A 16,532-nucleotide genomic window follows, 5' to 3' on the forward strand; every position below is an offset into this window, starting at 1 on the left:
CGGTGCAGAATTCACCACTTAAATTATATTCTTTCTTTTACCCTCTAAACACAACTTCGTGAAAAACATTTTGCCAGCTTGTAGGTGGTATTAAAGATAATGAACAGTATTTTTCTGGCTTTGAAAAAGTGTAGTCAGTTGAACTCAGTCACCGCTTTTAGAGATTTTTATCCTTATTTCTGAAGAAAACAAGATAAATGCACATAGAGTGCATGAAAAGAACAGTACAGTTCACTGGTGCAGCTACACACTCTTGGACTGACCCTCTTGCACAATCCAGCTGCACAGAGACTGATAGGAAGAGCAAGCTTTACCAAAGTGTCTACATGCCTGGTGATGGCCTGACTGCAGTTCTGCCCACGACATTGGTTAGTTAAGTCATACTGCTATGCAGAAGGCAAAGGCAAAAACAGGAGACTGTACTGTAGAAGTGACATGCCTTACGCTTCAGTTGTTAGAGATACAGCCCATGCTGTTGGAAAAGGTGGACCACTTCATTTAGCTGAATCTTGTTGAACCTGGGCAACAGGAAGCTTTGTAAGAGATCGCATCTCAGAAGAAGAGTAATGACAGCCATCTCTTTGTCTGTCCAGTCTGTTGGTGAGCTATTGGCTCCTAAGAGCAGCAGATGCATATATGAAAGTTCATCTTGCTTTTAGAACACTGATTTTTGGATCTGTTTTTTTTATGTCATAAGGCTTTATAATATGGAAGGAGGAGCTTTTACAGATTGCATTTGGACTAGAAACTGCTGTTCTGTTGTCATGTCCTGTTTTCAGCCTTGGTCTGAAGTTCAGGCTGTCCCTTTCAAGTCGCTAAACTACAACAGAAAAGTACTTCTCAATATCTGCTGGCTCTTGCGTTAGCATTTCATTTTTGTAGGTGTCATTTTTCTCACAACTATTTTTAGTAATTAAGCAACTGTAGTGCTCCTTGCAGCTGTAATTATTCTAGCTATGTTAGACTATTAAATTTCCTGCAGACATCTTGCTGAATTGTCACTCATTTTGCCAAGAGGATGTCTTCTTGCTTATAGCTGTTGTACAGACAGCTCTTTGCTGGTCTGTATCCCACAGCAAAGCTAAATGTGCTGTCTGCTTTTCTTAGGGGAAAGCATTTGAAGTCTGAAATGATCTGAAATCTGAAAAAAGAAGTTTTTTTAAGGGAGATACTCTCAACATGAAGTTGTCTATCCAGAGTAGAGATTTTCAAGAGACTGTGTATGCAAATATTTAATAATTGGAGTGCAATCTAATTTGTTTATCAGGTGAGATGGGATTTGTTTGAGGAGGCAGGAAAATGCAAAAAGGAATTAGGTGAAGATGACTGCTGGCCTTATAAGAAGTGATTGCAATGTCTGTTCTGAACATCTTGAATCATTTTGTTTATTTGTGGTGTGCAGTTGTCAAACAACACAAATATCTCTGCTCACTGAAGGCTTGAGTTGCTGTCTTTAAAGTACACGGTTATAATGTTTGGCTCCTTTTTCAAGTGTTTTCAAGCATAAATTTTTTAAATCTAACAAATAGTGTTTCAGACTAAGGGAAAAAAAAAATCATTACCTTGGACATTAAAAGCCTCCTTTTTTTTTCTTTTTTTTTTCTTTTTGACATTTTGCTATTCTGGTTCTCTACTTCTGTTGCATTATCACTGAACTCCTTTGCGTGGTTTTCTCTTGTGGTTCTTGTTGATGTCAATCCGAGAAGATCAGGATGTATCCTGGGTTTTTAGAAAGCCAGTAAAAGGTGTTTAGAACAAAAAGTTTCTGGGGTCTGAAGCTTTCATGGCATTAATGGGAAGAGGTCCAGTGTATCATAGGTAATTGCTTTAATGTGGGCTACAGTTTGCGCATGTATTCCAGATTACCTTCATGAAGATTCAGACCTTGGTGGGGAACAGAATTTGTCTTTTATAGAGCTTCTTGATTTGTCTTGATTAGAACTTCTGAAATGTTGTTCAGAACACATTAAGCTCATTAAATCTCATCTTTATTCTGACTTCTTTGGTTGATAATATTTTCTTCTGGTGAGCAGCTGGTACAGCTAACAGCCCAACCACTACAGCTGTCACCCTGGTCTAAAGAGATCTGCTTTGATCATTGAAGTCATACAGTAGTAATGGAGTTTTATGTTTCTTTTTACTGTCAAAGAATACAGAGAATTAGCATGGTTTGTACACATATATCTGACTTCAATGTTTATGTATTTTAAACTAATGCAAAATAGTTTCTTTCACATAGAAACTGTATAATCAAAGAATGTAACCATTACTGGTGGCAATTCACAGTAATTACAAGAAGACTGAATGACATGGGTGTGTGACCAGGGTCTGTGAAGTTTTAACACATGGAGAGAGACAAGGAAATTATGCATGTCTTAAGAAAATGAGATTAATTTTTTTCTATTTAGTTTGATTATCCAAATTGTACTAAAGTCTTCATCGCATATAGCATACTAATACTTTTATGTCTGATTTTTTTTCATAGCTGCAAGAGAAACTGTCTGGTTAGAAAGAGAAGAGAGAGCACGACAGCATTATGAAAAACACCTGGAGGAGCGCAAAAAGAAGCTAGAAGAACAACGATTAAAGGAAGAGAGAAGGCGAGCTGCTGTAGAAGAAAAGCGAAGGCAGAGAATAGAAGAAGATAAGGTAAAAAGAAATGTCATGAAAACACTTCTCAACTTGCTTCTTCTGTAGGATATGGTACTGCCAAACCTCTTCCTTTGAACTTGTCAGCAGAGATGTAATGTGAGCCTTGGTCAGCATGACAGTGCACACAGAAGATTTTGTGCCTTAGTCACATTTTTTTGAAGTGCGCTGTGAGAGTCTGTTGCAGTTAAGTTGAGCATATCTAGGTTGTAGTAGGTGACACTACTCAACCGTGAACAGAAAAATAGAAATTGTATGGCTTCTGTATGTCTGTGGGCTAATTTTTAGCTGTTCATTTTAAGGGTAGCTAAGTATTAGTTGCTTTCTAACAAAACCTTCAAGACAGTGTATACAGGAAAGACACTACTGGCTGATTTGTCTCAGTTGAGCTAAGAACTCCTCTTCTTCCTAGGTAAGTCAGCTCATCATTGCATTTTTTTTTTTTTGTTAATGCTCTCTCACTATCCTAGTGAGAATAGGTGGGAGATTCAAAGTGGGAAGTAGCCTTGGTTAGTGCTTGTTCAGTGATTGCCATAATGGGACAACTGTTTTTTTCCTCTGCAGTTCTGTATAAGTCTACGGTACACCTTACTTGTTCAAAATTAGTGCGAATAGTTCAATTTATTTATGGCTTAGTTACTGCTTAATCCAGTTGTAGAGTTAGAATCGTTCATCTGAGTGTGTATCTTTATTAGGCAGCATTTAAGCTTGGGTGCAACTCAGAGAAGCCTGCTAGGTTTTGTCCATGGGGAGGGTAGCAGTGCTGGAGAGGATTAATGTTGAAAACCCGGTAGTATCCAAATGTATTATCCTGTTGTACTTAAGGAACGACATGAAGCTGTTGTACGTCGCACAATTGAAAGAAGCCAGAAGCCAAAACAAAAGCAAAACAGGTGGTCCTGGGGAGGAGCGCTACATAGCCGCATTAATAACTCAGGTAAAGAGGGTGGCCTGGTTTGCTAGCCAGTGTCCCTGCCCTGCCAGTTAACTGGAATTTACTTCCCTTCTGTTACAAAGAAAGATGGTTTAAATTCTCTGCTCTTTATCTTCTTATTGCTAGCAACAGCATGTTTCTGACCTTCTTGTGTAGCAAAAATGTAACGAGGAGAAATCTGAACAAAAGTGAAAACTTGTTTTGGGATTTGACTAATTCTGTATTTCTATTTTGCTACAGCTTCTCGCTTCTGCTGCTTTGCTATTGTTCGTGTGTGTATGTGTTGGTGCGCTCGTGATATGTCAGTTTTGTGATGTGAGCTACCGTGTGCAAATGTTAAATATTGTGGCTCAGAAAATAGTTCTGGTGGAAGTGACGAAATACCAAGATTAAAACAGAAAGAAGCAAACTGATTATTTGTGATAAGCTATCTGTATCTTGTACAGATAATCAGGGAGGCTGGAAAAAAAGCCCTTTTTTTTCCCCTTGAAAAAGCTTAGATGGACAAATTAATTTAATTTTTGCTGTATAATTTTTTCCTAAATTGTCTTCTCTAACTGAATCTGACAGCTATTATTAAGTATGTGCCTTGTTAAATGTGGCTGAAGTTCAAAAAAGAGAACTTGTTCTATATTTCTTTCACCAGAAAGTGGTACTTAAAAAGAATGCTTCTCTTCCTACTCTAACATATACTTTTAATTGCATACAGCCTTTTATCAAGAAGGGGGAAAAACATTAAGAATGATCTGAAATGTAATTCATCACACATAAGTTCAATGAGCAGTTATCTTTCATAAAATCATAACAGTTTTTTTTTTTTTAATTAGCTCTGTATAACTTGATTTTTATTTTCTTTACTGTTAAAAGTCATTGTCTTGCATTCTGTCCCTAGGTTATTTTTTTGAATCATCATTCACCTTTCTCGATTTAGCAGGCCTGGAGCACCACTTCAGATCTCTGGGTGGTGCTAGAAAACCTGGTACATAATCACCGTAGTTTGTTGATTCCTTTACCCATAGCTAGTTCTCAGGAAATGAGATCATCAGTAACTAAACCACCCTCATGTAGTTGCGGTGCATGCTTAACATCCTGCTCATAGTTTAGAACTGTTCTTAGTCCCAGATTTTGTTGTTGTTATTTATTTTTTATATGGACAGTTATTACTAGCTGACTCCAAAGATCTGGCACAATTCTTTAAAATGAAATGCAATATTCTGTCTACTGGAATTCAAGGAGACGTGAGTTGAAAATGCCTTTGCCATACTGGACATGCACATCACTCACATCTATTTTTCACATGAAGGCAGATACATGGTGAATGTGTTGCTCAGATTCTAATAACAAAGAAACCAGCAGTCTTCTAGGTCATAGATCTCATTTGGCCTATTCTACGTTTGTAGGTTTCATATTGCCAGTACTTGCACACAACTCTTCATGCTGAGTTTCATTCATTCAAATAATATTCATAGAATTAAGAGAAGTAACTGGCATGCCATGCCAAATGCAAGAGGCAATTTTCATGTTCTCATTTGTCATCTTCAGGAAGTGGTTTTATGCAGTATGTTCTTTAAGCCAAATGTAGAATTTTTGTTTTGCTGTAGTGATGGACTATGTATCCTCTCGAGTATAGATAAGATATCATAGATCAAATTCTGAAACCTAAATACTGTTCTGACCAAGATCTATGACATGGGAAGTCCAAGTATCCTGTCTCCAGTACTGAACAGCAGATAATCTTTCAGCAGCAGCATCCTTAATATTATCAGCGTCCTGGTCTTTTATCTGCTTTCAAAACAGTATGTAGACTTACCTGTGGACATGGAGAATATGAATCAGCAGAGCATTAGGCATCTGCTAAAGCATGCTTAAATTCTTTGCTGAGAAGCACTGAATTTGCAGTACTTGCTCAGAGTGTAAGCAAAAGCAGAATCGACTCTCCCACTATCTTCTGATTGTCAGATTTCCAAATAGAATTTGCACTGAAGGATAGTTAGTTGATACACTTAGCTTTTTTTTTTCTTTGATTTTTGAGAGAGAAGACAAAGCATACAGCTGGCTGTCCTGCTTGTTCTTCCTCTTCTGCCATTGCTAGCAACCTTCCCATGGCATACATGCGTGCACAAAGTACATATGATCCGTATCGTATCATCACCTCTCAGTAGGGTGCGGATGCTGACTACTACAGTTGCACGGGCAAATGCTGTAATGCTGTTCTGAAATCCCTAGAGCCTAGCAGCAAAATAAATCCCTTCAGTGTTTTATATATACATATATATATGTATATATCTATATGTGTGTGTATGTATATATATATACCAAACGTGTATGACAAGTAGTCTGCAGCCTTCCACAAAGACTTGTTTTCTTTATCTGTTAAGCTGTGTGCATTGATTAACTGCAACTTCGGTTAGGGATTGACTAACTGCAACTTCATTCACAGCAGGTAGAAGATAAGTCAGTGATGGGAAATTGAGCACTTTCACACTTTCACAGAGATGAGGACATAATTATACCTTTTGTGCTTATTCCTGCTCTCCATGTGCACCAGCCTTCCCTTAATCTGTTGGAATTTTGTTAACACGGTGCTGACCTTCTGCCTGATAGTGCCCTGTCAGATGTCACCTTTGGTTCAGGTTTTAAGGGCTTTTACTTGAATGACTTCACGTTTCCAAGCATGCTGTCCTTTCCCAGAAGCTTCTATTGTGAGTCAGGTGTCAGGTTTTTTCAGAGAATATTGAAAGCAATATGGAAATACCATCCTGGCTGTTAGTATCTGCTTCACATTTTCCGTTAAGGTCCTTGGATTGCAACCTGATTGAATGAAAATCGATGAACAGAATATTTTAGACATTTGGAATTTAAATTGAACAGTTTTGTGCCCAGTCTTTGAGTCATCTGTGCAATGTCTGCTGAGAAATCCGTTCTATTTTGAAAGTTCTTGTGGTAGAGCAGGAATGACCTAGTCATGTTTTCCTCCTCCCGCTAGTGAGCTAGAAACTGGCATTACTGCATGTGGGCTGTCAATTAGCATTATCTCCATTTGTTTTAGATCCAGACAGGCGATCTGTTTCAACAATGAACCTTTCGAAACATGTTGATCCAGTCATTAACAAGCGGCTCTCCTCCTCATCTGCAACATTACTAAATTCTTCAGACAGAGGTACAGTTCCAAAGAGGAAAAAAAAAAAAAAAAAAACAGAGCAAGAAAGAAAATGTTCTATACTGATGTATGGCTTTGCACGTAAAACAAGTGTCTGAAGTCATTTTCTGTACTTTATCTAAATGGAGTGAAAAGGCTCCGAATGTGAAAAGTAAATGGTTGAACATTTCTTTTTCCTGTGAGAAGAAATATGTATTTCTTGTTTTTAAAACAAGAGAGCTTACCTAAATGATCTTACTTCAGCAAATGATAAAAGTGGTGCTTCTGTCAGGTTTTTAGTAAATGAGGTACAACGATTGAAAGAATACATCTCTCCATACTGCATGCAATTGTTTGTGTCCTTTTATTTGTTATGCCATTCTGTTATTATTTTGCTTTTGTTTTATTTTGGTAGTTGTTCTTGAATCTCTGAAAACATGTTGCATGAAGCTTTCAAGCAGTTATTTTGTTACCATTTCTGATTATTTTTAATGATGGTGTATGGGTATTTTTCATATGGTGTCTGGTTATTGACTTTTTGAGCCCAGTTTCTTTTCAAAGATTGCTTTATTTCAGTGTATGTTTTCAGTGTTTACAACTCTGCACAACTGATAAACAATCAGGCTTCTGTGAGTTAATGTAGCTGAATTGCTGCTTCTGATTTGAGGATTTATGGGGTAGAAGCATTGATCCAAAGGGAATGTTATAAAAGAATGTCTCTTGTATAACTTGTGCAAAGAGATTTACAGAAAAATACTTGGGAAGGACTTTGCGTCCTACTGAGAAGCTGTGCCCCGTCTCGGTCCAGAGAAGTGCCTATTTTCAAGAACAATTGTTAGAGTGGAACTTCAGTTGTATCCCAAAAATGGTTGGGTAGACATCATTATTTGTGTGTTTTAAGTGCCATGTTTTACATGCACGCTTGGATGCCTGTTTCTGGTTGCCCTGACCATATTAATGCTTATAGGTTAGCACAGTTCTGAAGTCTGGTAACTTGTGAAACATAGTGTTATCTTAGGGCACAATTTATTCAAGAACTCCAGTAATTTTTTACTCCAAAAGTTGAAACCCCAACAGTTTTATTTTGTTCCCCTGAGTTGTGTATGTATGTATATTTTTTCCAGTTTCCTGTTCCTTGCCAGGGATGATTCTTTGAGGAAGAAAGGCATTAAATATGAAGGATTGTCTCTTGTAGAGTGTAGCTCAGGGTGTAATGTTTTTTACTACCTATAACAAATTCTGTACAAGTTAGACTGAGGTATAAAGGTGGGTGAAAGGAAGGAATAGGGAAGCGGGGGCCATATGTCATAAACTTTAAATGCCAAGGCAATCCTTTCTTGTTGTCTTCATTAAAACCAGTACAGAAGTCCTCAGAAGTCTCTTATACAATGGATTCTGTGGAAGACATAAAGCAAACTGAAATGGTGTAAATGTCCTTTTTCTTGTGCAGTCATATATCCAAATCTAGTTGAGCGCATAACTGGAGAAGTGCTGCTCCACCTCTCCAGTGGCCTCAATATCTTAAGGCAAACACTTAAAGAAATCATCTGCCTCTCTGCTCATTTTTTGCCTTCCAGGGAGCACCCAGTCATGTCTTGCCTGTAACACATACTCCTACCTACAAAACAAGGAAGCTGGAGATGAGGATGATAAGCTTACCCTAAGTGGCTTATAGCTGTCATCAAGAGCATGTATTCTGTTAAGCAGTGTTTATTTTTAATTTTTCTTCCATTTGAAGGACAGGATTTATTATGGCCCGGCCAAAGATGGAAGTTTTCATTAATGGTTTCTCTGGTTAATTGATTTTGAACTACAGTACTGCTACATAGCTCTTTATCACGATTTTACAATCAGGCAGCTAGAACAGGCTTTTCATTGTGCTCTGATAGGAGTGGTACTGGTCTGGGTAGTTCAAACTTTGTAACAGAATATGAACAAACATATTCAATTGGAGAAAGCTTCTGTTGACCTATAAATTCTGGTAATGGTACTCTTTAAGAAAAACTTAGCAAGTGGATAGTACCATAGGTAAGGTATGGCTTTCTTATTTTGAAAAAACAGAACTTGTACTGGAGTTGTGTTCTTCCTTCTTCCTGTAGTGAAAGTTTTTCTCTAAAGAGGTGATGGTCTTGATCACTGCATCATCTTTGTCTGCCACCTTTCTAGAAGAAGTTCAAGGGCTGTTGAAGAGAATCTAAAGGCACAAGTTTTTTCCCACCTATTTCACAGCATTTTTGTGGCTCTCTGACAAACACCACGTATCAGCGAGAGTCCTTCCTTTGTGTTCCTCATCAGGAGACTTGTTAAATCCCTGCCTCCCATCTGTTGCTAGTACTAATCAGATGCTGTTGTTTGCTTACTTGAAACGTATTCTACTGCTACTATGACAACTTCCTGATGTTCAGTTGGTGTATCCTGAAGTTAAACATAGATGATTGTGATCAATTCACTGTTGCCAGCTCCATGGCACTTTGTGGGTTTTTTGTGTGTTTTTTTTTTTTCCTTCCAGTTATACTTCATTAATCTGTTTAACCTGCTAGTAGCTGGGAGTAGGGTTATATCTACCTACCGGGAATGCAATTCCAATGAGGGACCAAGGAGCAAGCAGCCTAAAACAGCATAAGATCAACAACAAAACAAATATTTCCTCTTCTCTGTCAGGTGTTTTGGAGGATTAAAACATCACCCCAAGGCTTTTGGAAACAAGAGGAAAAAAAAAAACAAAAAACAAAAAAACCAGACCTCACTGTTTTAAAGCCAATTTTGTTATTTACAAACACTCTGTTTTGTATTCACCTTCCTTCAGTGTGAACTGGACTCTGAAGCTCAGTTGTTGAAAGCATTTAAGATGAATATTCTTGTACTTGAAACTCAGTGAGCCGAAATGTATTTGGCTGCTCTGTGCTGATGGTAACACTAATGACTGCTAGGGTATGTACTGTAAGTGTCAAATGTAGTGCTTTTAGTGAGCTGTGCATCTGGAGTAAGTGATGATGTTGATCTACAAAACTAAGATGTGTTTATGATGAACTCTGATCTAAAGCTATTTTAAAGCTTTAGGGAGACTCAGATCCAAGCTCCTGACTGAGACTATCATGCCACCTTTGAACTACTGCTTAAATGTACTGGCACTATGACACTTCTCTCAGCTCACTGTCAGGGCATGTCAGCTAGCCCTCTTCCAGTCACTGCCTTGTTAGTTGGTTGCTGTGGGCACAGAATTGCTTCCAGTAAATAACATGGACAAGATGTGTCAGGAGTGAAGAGAAAAGGTAATTAAACCATACTTATCTCCTAGGGCAAATTACAGGGGGATAGCTGAGTGCTGTAAGACATCAGTTTCTTAGCTGTGGCCTCTTCAGACTGCCTGTTCTGTGCAACTTGTGTAAGTTTTGCAGCTGGCCCACAGGACCAGATTACATCATGACATTTATGTACCATTTCTTTGCAGTTATCCAGATGAATTCCAAGAAACTCTTGGTATGCATAGTATTGCTATTGACGTAAAATTTCAGGGACCGTTTTCTAAGGTGTGGAGCCAATTTCCATGCATTATTGGTGTTCTTCTGATAAGTTGTATGGTCTTTGTGTTAAAATATGGCAGAAGAGTTTCTCCAGACTCAACATCTAGTAAAGGATGAGACCACAAAAGAAGAATTTGCTGCCTTGCAGCAGTAGATTTAAAATATGATCATGTCAAGCATAGTGCCCGGAGAAGAAGCAAAGATTTTGACCACTATTGCATCCAGTTTAATGGTAGTCCTATAACTTGTTCTTTTTTGTTAAGTTGCAAATTTAATGATAATGTGTATGCTGTAATGGAGATCTCTTAAGGGTATTTTGTGTCCCTGTATAATCTGTACCAACATAGAATGGAGCTATTAATCACAAAGAGCTCTGGCAGTACTGTATTATGTAAGGGCACTTATCCAGAAGGCCTGCTGTGTTTTAGAGTACTATATTTCTATAGTAATGAGACTTACTGAGTTAGCAGAATTTAGGTGAGCAGTTTGAGAAGTGAAAAAAAAAAAAAAAAGAAGCACTGAGAGCAGATTAGGCCATTATATTCTCATAGGATGAGATTATTGAGAACAGCCTCTCCTTCCATGGGGCTCATTGTGGAGTAGATTAAAGACAGTTTCCAGGTTTATTGCTTTTAGAAGAGATGGATCTCTGCCTTTAAAAATGCAAATTAGCCTGTGGTTTATCGCGGCCAGTCATGTCGATGAATGTTATATTTAAATGAGGCATAGAGACTATGCCTCATTTTAAAAAAACCCATTTCATTCAAGTTGTAGTTTTCTTGCCACAGACACCAAACTAAGGCCAATGAATGTTGGGGTATAAAACAACCTCATTTCTCTTGCAACACTGAAACACTGAGATTTTTGCTACAGCCTGAGTTTACTGTAATGAACTATGAGAACTATTTCAGTGTTTTGCTTTGTGGTTCTCCTAATAATACCATTTGTTGCACCATACTGTCAAAGAGCCATCTGGTACAATTGAACAATAACATACAGGATTTCTTTGGATACTCCTTTGCCATAATCAATGTTTAAATAGTGTTATATTTAAAAAACAACAACAACATTATACTAAAAATAATAAAGAAATGATGTGAGGCAAAACAAAAATTCTGAAAAACTACATTTGCATTATGCAGTATTGGGAGAAGGAATTGTGAGTGATTACAGCCAATTCAGTATGTATAACGTGTTTTCAAAACATACTGACCGTGTAGAATGTTGGATCTTGTTACTGTTGTAAATAGAGAATAAGGGTTTTTGACAAAATTAAATACGCTATGTATTCTGAGGCACCATGTAGAACAATGACAACTGTAGCTGCTGAGCCTGGTCTCTACAGCTCAGGCGCACTGTATCCTTTTGTGATGCTTTGACAAAGCCTCTTTCTAATGACGCAAATCTGTATAGTAGTAAGCAGCCCTCTGTTTTTTTTCTATCTAGGCTAGCAGACTGCAGATGGTGTTTTAGTAATTGATCTTTTGTATATACCTATATACCTGGTATGTAGAAGGATTTTGAGACACAAATATCTCTAAGTCTATATTAAGGAATGGCAACTGCTCTCCTGGTACAGAGGTTATCCTGCCATCCCTAGTAGGAGGTCATATAGGATCTGTGCAAAATATCAACATTAACCTGATAACAATTTAGCGTAATGCCACAGTCAGTAGCACAATATAGATGATTGGCTCTATGATCTGTAGGAATTTCTCCCCTAAAATGGAATAACTCTGAAAAACAAAACAATGACTGGGTGTATGGTTTGGGTTTCTAAAGGGTAGTTTCAGGATTTCCCTGGTGCGTAGTCATGAGATTGTAATACTAACGCTTCTGCAACATGTGGTCGTTTGCACACTGTCTCACCTAATGTTTTGCTTGTATGATGCATGTTCAGCTCGCCGTCTGCAGCTCAGTCCATGGGAGAGCAGCATCGTTAGCAGGCTCCTGACGCCCACGCACTCATTCCTGGCCAGAAGTAAAAGCACAGCTGCATTGTCTGGAGATGCAGGTAAACCTATAAGAGCAGAGACTTCACGTCTCAGCCAGGTTCCCTTTGGGATGTTGTAAAGTTACTGATGTAATTACATGTGTACAGTAGCATCCCAGAGTGAGTTTGGAAAACCTGGGGTACGTTGTATGACAGCTTGAAAGCTTTTGCTATGCTTTTTTGCTCTGCCTCTTTCTTCCTCACCTCTCTCTTAACTATCTTTGGCCTCTTCATCAGTGTAACAAGGGAATACAACACATGCAGGGCAACGATGTCGTGCTGTTTGTGGCTGCTGAAGGAAATGCCCACTATGCTGTAAGGAACTGATCCAGCACACCCACGCTGTGAGCTGTTTGCTGCTACCAGTGCTCTTCTGCGCTGGAGCACTTCCCACGTGAAACACATTGGACATGTTAGAGTAATCAGCCCTGGCTGCAGTAAATTTAATAGCATGTGAAGTTAAATGTGCAGGTTTAGCAAGGTTACAATAACTGTGAAGTTCTCTGCCAACCCCAGAACAGCCCTATGATGAACTCCTGTGCAGAAGATTAGCATGCAGAAATATGTAAATATTGATAGGCTGTAACTTAAAGCCTGAGTAAAACTACATTTCATTGGCAGCTGGGACATACTGGTTTATCATGTGTTTCAGGCACGTGACAGCTGCCTTTTTTCTTACCATAGATAGTTTTGAGATCATGCAGTAGGGATTTTACCATTTCAGGGGTACATTTCTGCACACGTTGAATATTTAAGCCTAGGCAGGTCTTTCCCATTTAGTATGAACAGATCTTTATTTTAATTAAAGGACATAGAAGGTAAGAGGGAATAGAGATCTCCTAAGATTACTTTTAAAGAAGCTTTCACTTAAGAACTCTTATCGCTAATTAGGCTGCACTACATTTCCGTAGGGGGAGAACCATGGGAGCAAAAATGGGAATGATATTCTTCAAATGGTGGAATTATCAAGTAGAAATTCCTTTTCAGTCTTCATGACTTTTAAAGCAATAGTTTGTAAAATGAAAGCTTAACATCATCCACCAAGCAGGATATGGAAATGCAGCTCTTCACTAGGGAATACCTGAGAAAGCAGTTTCTTAAATTTGAAAGTGGTTACTTAACTGGAACACGTGGGAAGATGATTCTGTGACTGCTGTTGTTCCATGCTGAAACTCTAAACTTAGTGGAATATTGAGAAAGATTGCAGATAGCAGGAACGACTGATTTATCAGTCATCGTTTTGAGGTAACTCCCCAGAAACTCCTTGTCTGTACTAACTGGAACTGTACCACCCAGAAGAATAATCCATCTTTTCATTGTTTTCCAGGTATTATTCTCTAGGAGCAATAACTGCAGTCCCTTCATGCAGGACACTTCCTGGAGATTAATGATCAGGTGGTGGTAATGGCTCACAGCTGTGCTCTGAGCACTCCACTCATCCCAGCCTGTCATTATTCCCTAGAAAATTACCCTGCCTTTTGGCTGTAAAGATGAATTGCAGTGCAAAAAATCAAATTATATGTGGATCCATGTCCTTAACACTGATGTTAAGCAAGCTATTGGGGACCTCCAGCATAAGAGTACATTCAGATATGTAACTCTCCAAAACAAAAATGTAATTTTAAATAGCTCTCCTCTGTGTTTGTAATCCTGTTGGTACATCCTGATTCACTGGGAGTGCCTCATACAGCGTTGTTTGGCAACCTTGCAAATGGAAACCAACTGCTTGTCTTTGAGCATTTATGATGTCATCCTTTGTGGTAACGTTGGATAATCAGCATGCAGCAGCAGAATTGATTCACAGAGGGTGGAAAATGCACAAACTGTAAGCTGTTAAAATACACATTTTGCCACTGCCTCCTGTCGGGTTCAGATATGCTCAATCAGATTTTAAAAAATATCAGATTTTTTTTTAAAAAGTTGTTTTCTTGTTTTCCAATTTTTATAAGTTTGTCACCTTTTATTACCCCTATTAAACTCAAAAAAAAAAAAGGGAGTCATAAGTGCCCTTGCTGTACCATTTACACGAGACCTCCTTTATTTGTAATGTTAATCTCTCATTGCAGGAGAATCTGAAGAGTTAGGGCTGTTAAGTCCACAAAGTACTGTTAAGTCTATGAGCTCTTCCTGTGCAACTGCTGTAAGGCTGCAAGAATTAACTGTGTGTAGAACTGTGTGTGCTCAGAGATCTACAGGCAAGAAATGTTTTCTTCTAAGGAGAATGAGGAAGGGAAGAGATAGAAAAGTTACCCCATAGAAACTCTGCTCTTTTCCTTCAAGTAATATATTAAATAGTAATGATGTTATGACTATATTAAATGACCAGGAGAGGCAAAGAGAAACAAACAAGTAAATCTCTGGAGTAATAACACAGTTTTCCCTAACCTTCTCCTTCAGTTAAACAGGGAGGAAGTCTAAGAATACTTTACTGCAAAAAGTTCCCAGTGATGCCTTTTGCAGTGTTGCAGTGCTCTTTGAGTGTGTACTCAGAACACTGTAAACCTGATAATTTGCCATTGGCAGGAGATCTTTCGGTAACAGTCTTTGTCCTTGTGCAAACAAAAGAAAACTGCCATCCTGGTCACTCGCTCAAATCCTAGTTTATAGGTTGATTTATTGTCATCGGGCTGCTTTTTGAAGTGTATAAAATATTTTGCTGTTGAGAATGTGTTCAAGTTGGCTGTTATTGTAGCATGATTGAGAAATATTGAAAGTTTGTATATAGGTGGGCTTCAAATATTGCTTAGAGGTATTTAAAATAACACATCACTTGATAGGAATTGTAGGCTACAGTCAATATCACTGATTTCCTAGATAAAACTGTTCCTGTTGTTAGCATGTTTTGATCTTTGGCATCTCCTTTTCTTTTCCTCTACTTCCAAGACCAATTGATAGAAATTCTGGTTTTATTTAGATTGTTTCCTATTCCAAATGTGGTTGAAATTCATGTCAGTGCATATACTAAGCTAATCAATTTCAGACCCGTTGTTTTGTCCACTTCTTTTTCAGAACCATCAGTTGTATAAGGAAAGAAAAACTTTTTTTTTCTGCTATCCAGTTATGTGCCATACCTCTTTAATTTATTTAAAAGAAATTTACAAGTGGATCAGTATATGGCTGTGTATTAGAATTGTATCATTACTATACATATGGCCAAGCTGAGGTATCACATGATGGTTCTGATTTGAGAATTAGTCATTCCTCTCCATTAATATCTTCTTTCTTTTCTCTGTCTTTCTCTGTTGTTTCTGTTCCTGCTGGCTTTCCTCTCTCAATTCTCCAATGATGCTCTATAATTATAATGAATGATTAAAAAAAACAACCAACACCGTAGTTATCCCCATTTGTCCCCGTTCAGCGTCTTGCAGCCCCATCAGCCCTCTGTCCTACAAGACCATGAGCTGTAGGAATTCAGCAGACCGAGCAAAACTTTTTGCATCTACTGATGCTGTTGGACGTAGAAGAACGCATCTTGCAGGGGTAAGCATACTGGTTATATGCAAGTTAATGTCTCATGCCATAACCACCTGATTCAATTTGTTGTTAGAATAAGAATAGCTAACATTTCCCTCTGCAGCCTCCCATTGCCTCCAATTTGTTTCATAGTTGGTTAGATTTTTAACTGGTATATACTACATTATCTGTTGACATAACCTGATTATGCACGAAAGAATCTGCTTGGAAAAACACTCATTTTTGCAGAATGCCTTATCTTCACATGAGGTACGAAGGCAGTTGTAGAATGTTTTGTCCTTTTCTCTGAACTTCCAGGGAAAGTCAGAGCAGTCTGATACAGGCAAGATCAAATTCACGTTGGCTGTGCTCCAGGCCAACAGGATGCAGTCAGCTCCAGTTCAGATATGATTTGCTGAACTTAAGTAGTTACATTTTTTTTCTTGTGCTCTGAGTTTTAGAGTGTAGTAAGAGTGAAGTCTTCTCTGAACTTGACTATGTATGTAGGCAAAGTAGCAGGAGACAGTGCTGTCTGTTATTGGCATCCTTTTGGAAGCAGTGTTAGATGAAGGAAGCATGAATCAGAGCCAATATTAAGCTTTGAGGCAGGTGTTAGTTTGAAGTCTAGGCTGAGGCATAGCTTGAGGTTATATCTGTACAGAAATCTTGCACTGTGTGTAGAACATGTTGTAAAGTCCTGGGCTAAGGTCTTTCTCATTGTTTTTTGTTTGTTTTGTTTTCAATTAAGAAGAAGAAAAGTTGGTGCACCTTGATGAAAAAAATGATATAAATATCGTTAATACCAAATGACAGAGTTAAGAGCTGTTTTCAGTAGCCTAC

At 38.2% G+C, this 16,532-nt stretch overlaps 1 protein-coding gene across 22 annotated transcripts in view; it reads left to right on the plus strand.

The window, feature by feature from the left end:
• The window catches only part of MAP7 (microtubule associated protein 7), a 106,171-nt gene that overhangs the window by 68,209 nt on the left and 21,430 nt on the right, over nucleotides 1–16,532 (plus strand). For 9 of the 22 annotated variants that reach the window (XM_015284096.4, XM_015284099.4, XM_015284097.4 and 6 more), the window contains 5 exons: nucleotides 2,486–2,649; nucleotides 3,475–3,586; nucleotides 6,633–6,743; nucleotides 12,147–12,260; nucleotides 15,574–15,719. In XM_015284096.4, the coding sequence (XP_015139582.1) occupies nucleotides 2,486–2,649; nucleotides 3,475–3,586; nucleotides 6,633–6,743; nucleotides 12,147–12,260; nucleotides 15,574–15,719 (647 nt within the window). The remainder of the gene's footprint in view (nucleotides 1–2,485; nucleotides 2,650–3,474; nucleotides 3,587–6,632; nucleotides 6,744–12,146; nucleotides 12,261–15,573; nucleotides 15,720–16,532) is intronic. The other 13 variants (XM_015284100.4, XM_040697122.2, XM_046938853.1 and 10 more) reach the window with 4 other exon arrangements.

The sequence above is a fragment of the Gallus gallus genome, chromosome 3 (genome assembly GCF_016699485.2).
Source record: "Gallus gallus isolate bGalGal1 chromosome 3, bGalGal1.mat.broiler.GRCg7b, whole genome shotgun sequence".
In the NCBI taxonomy this organism is placed as follows: domain Eukaryota; kingdom Metazoa; phylum Chordata; class Aves; order Galliformes; family Phasianidae; genus Gallus; species Gallus gallus.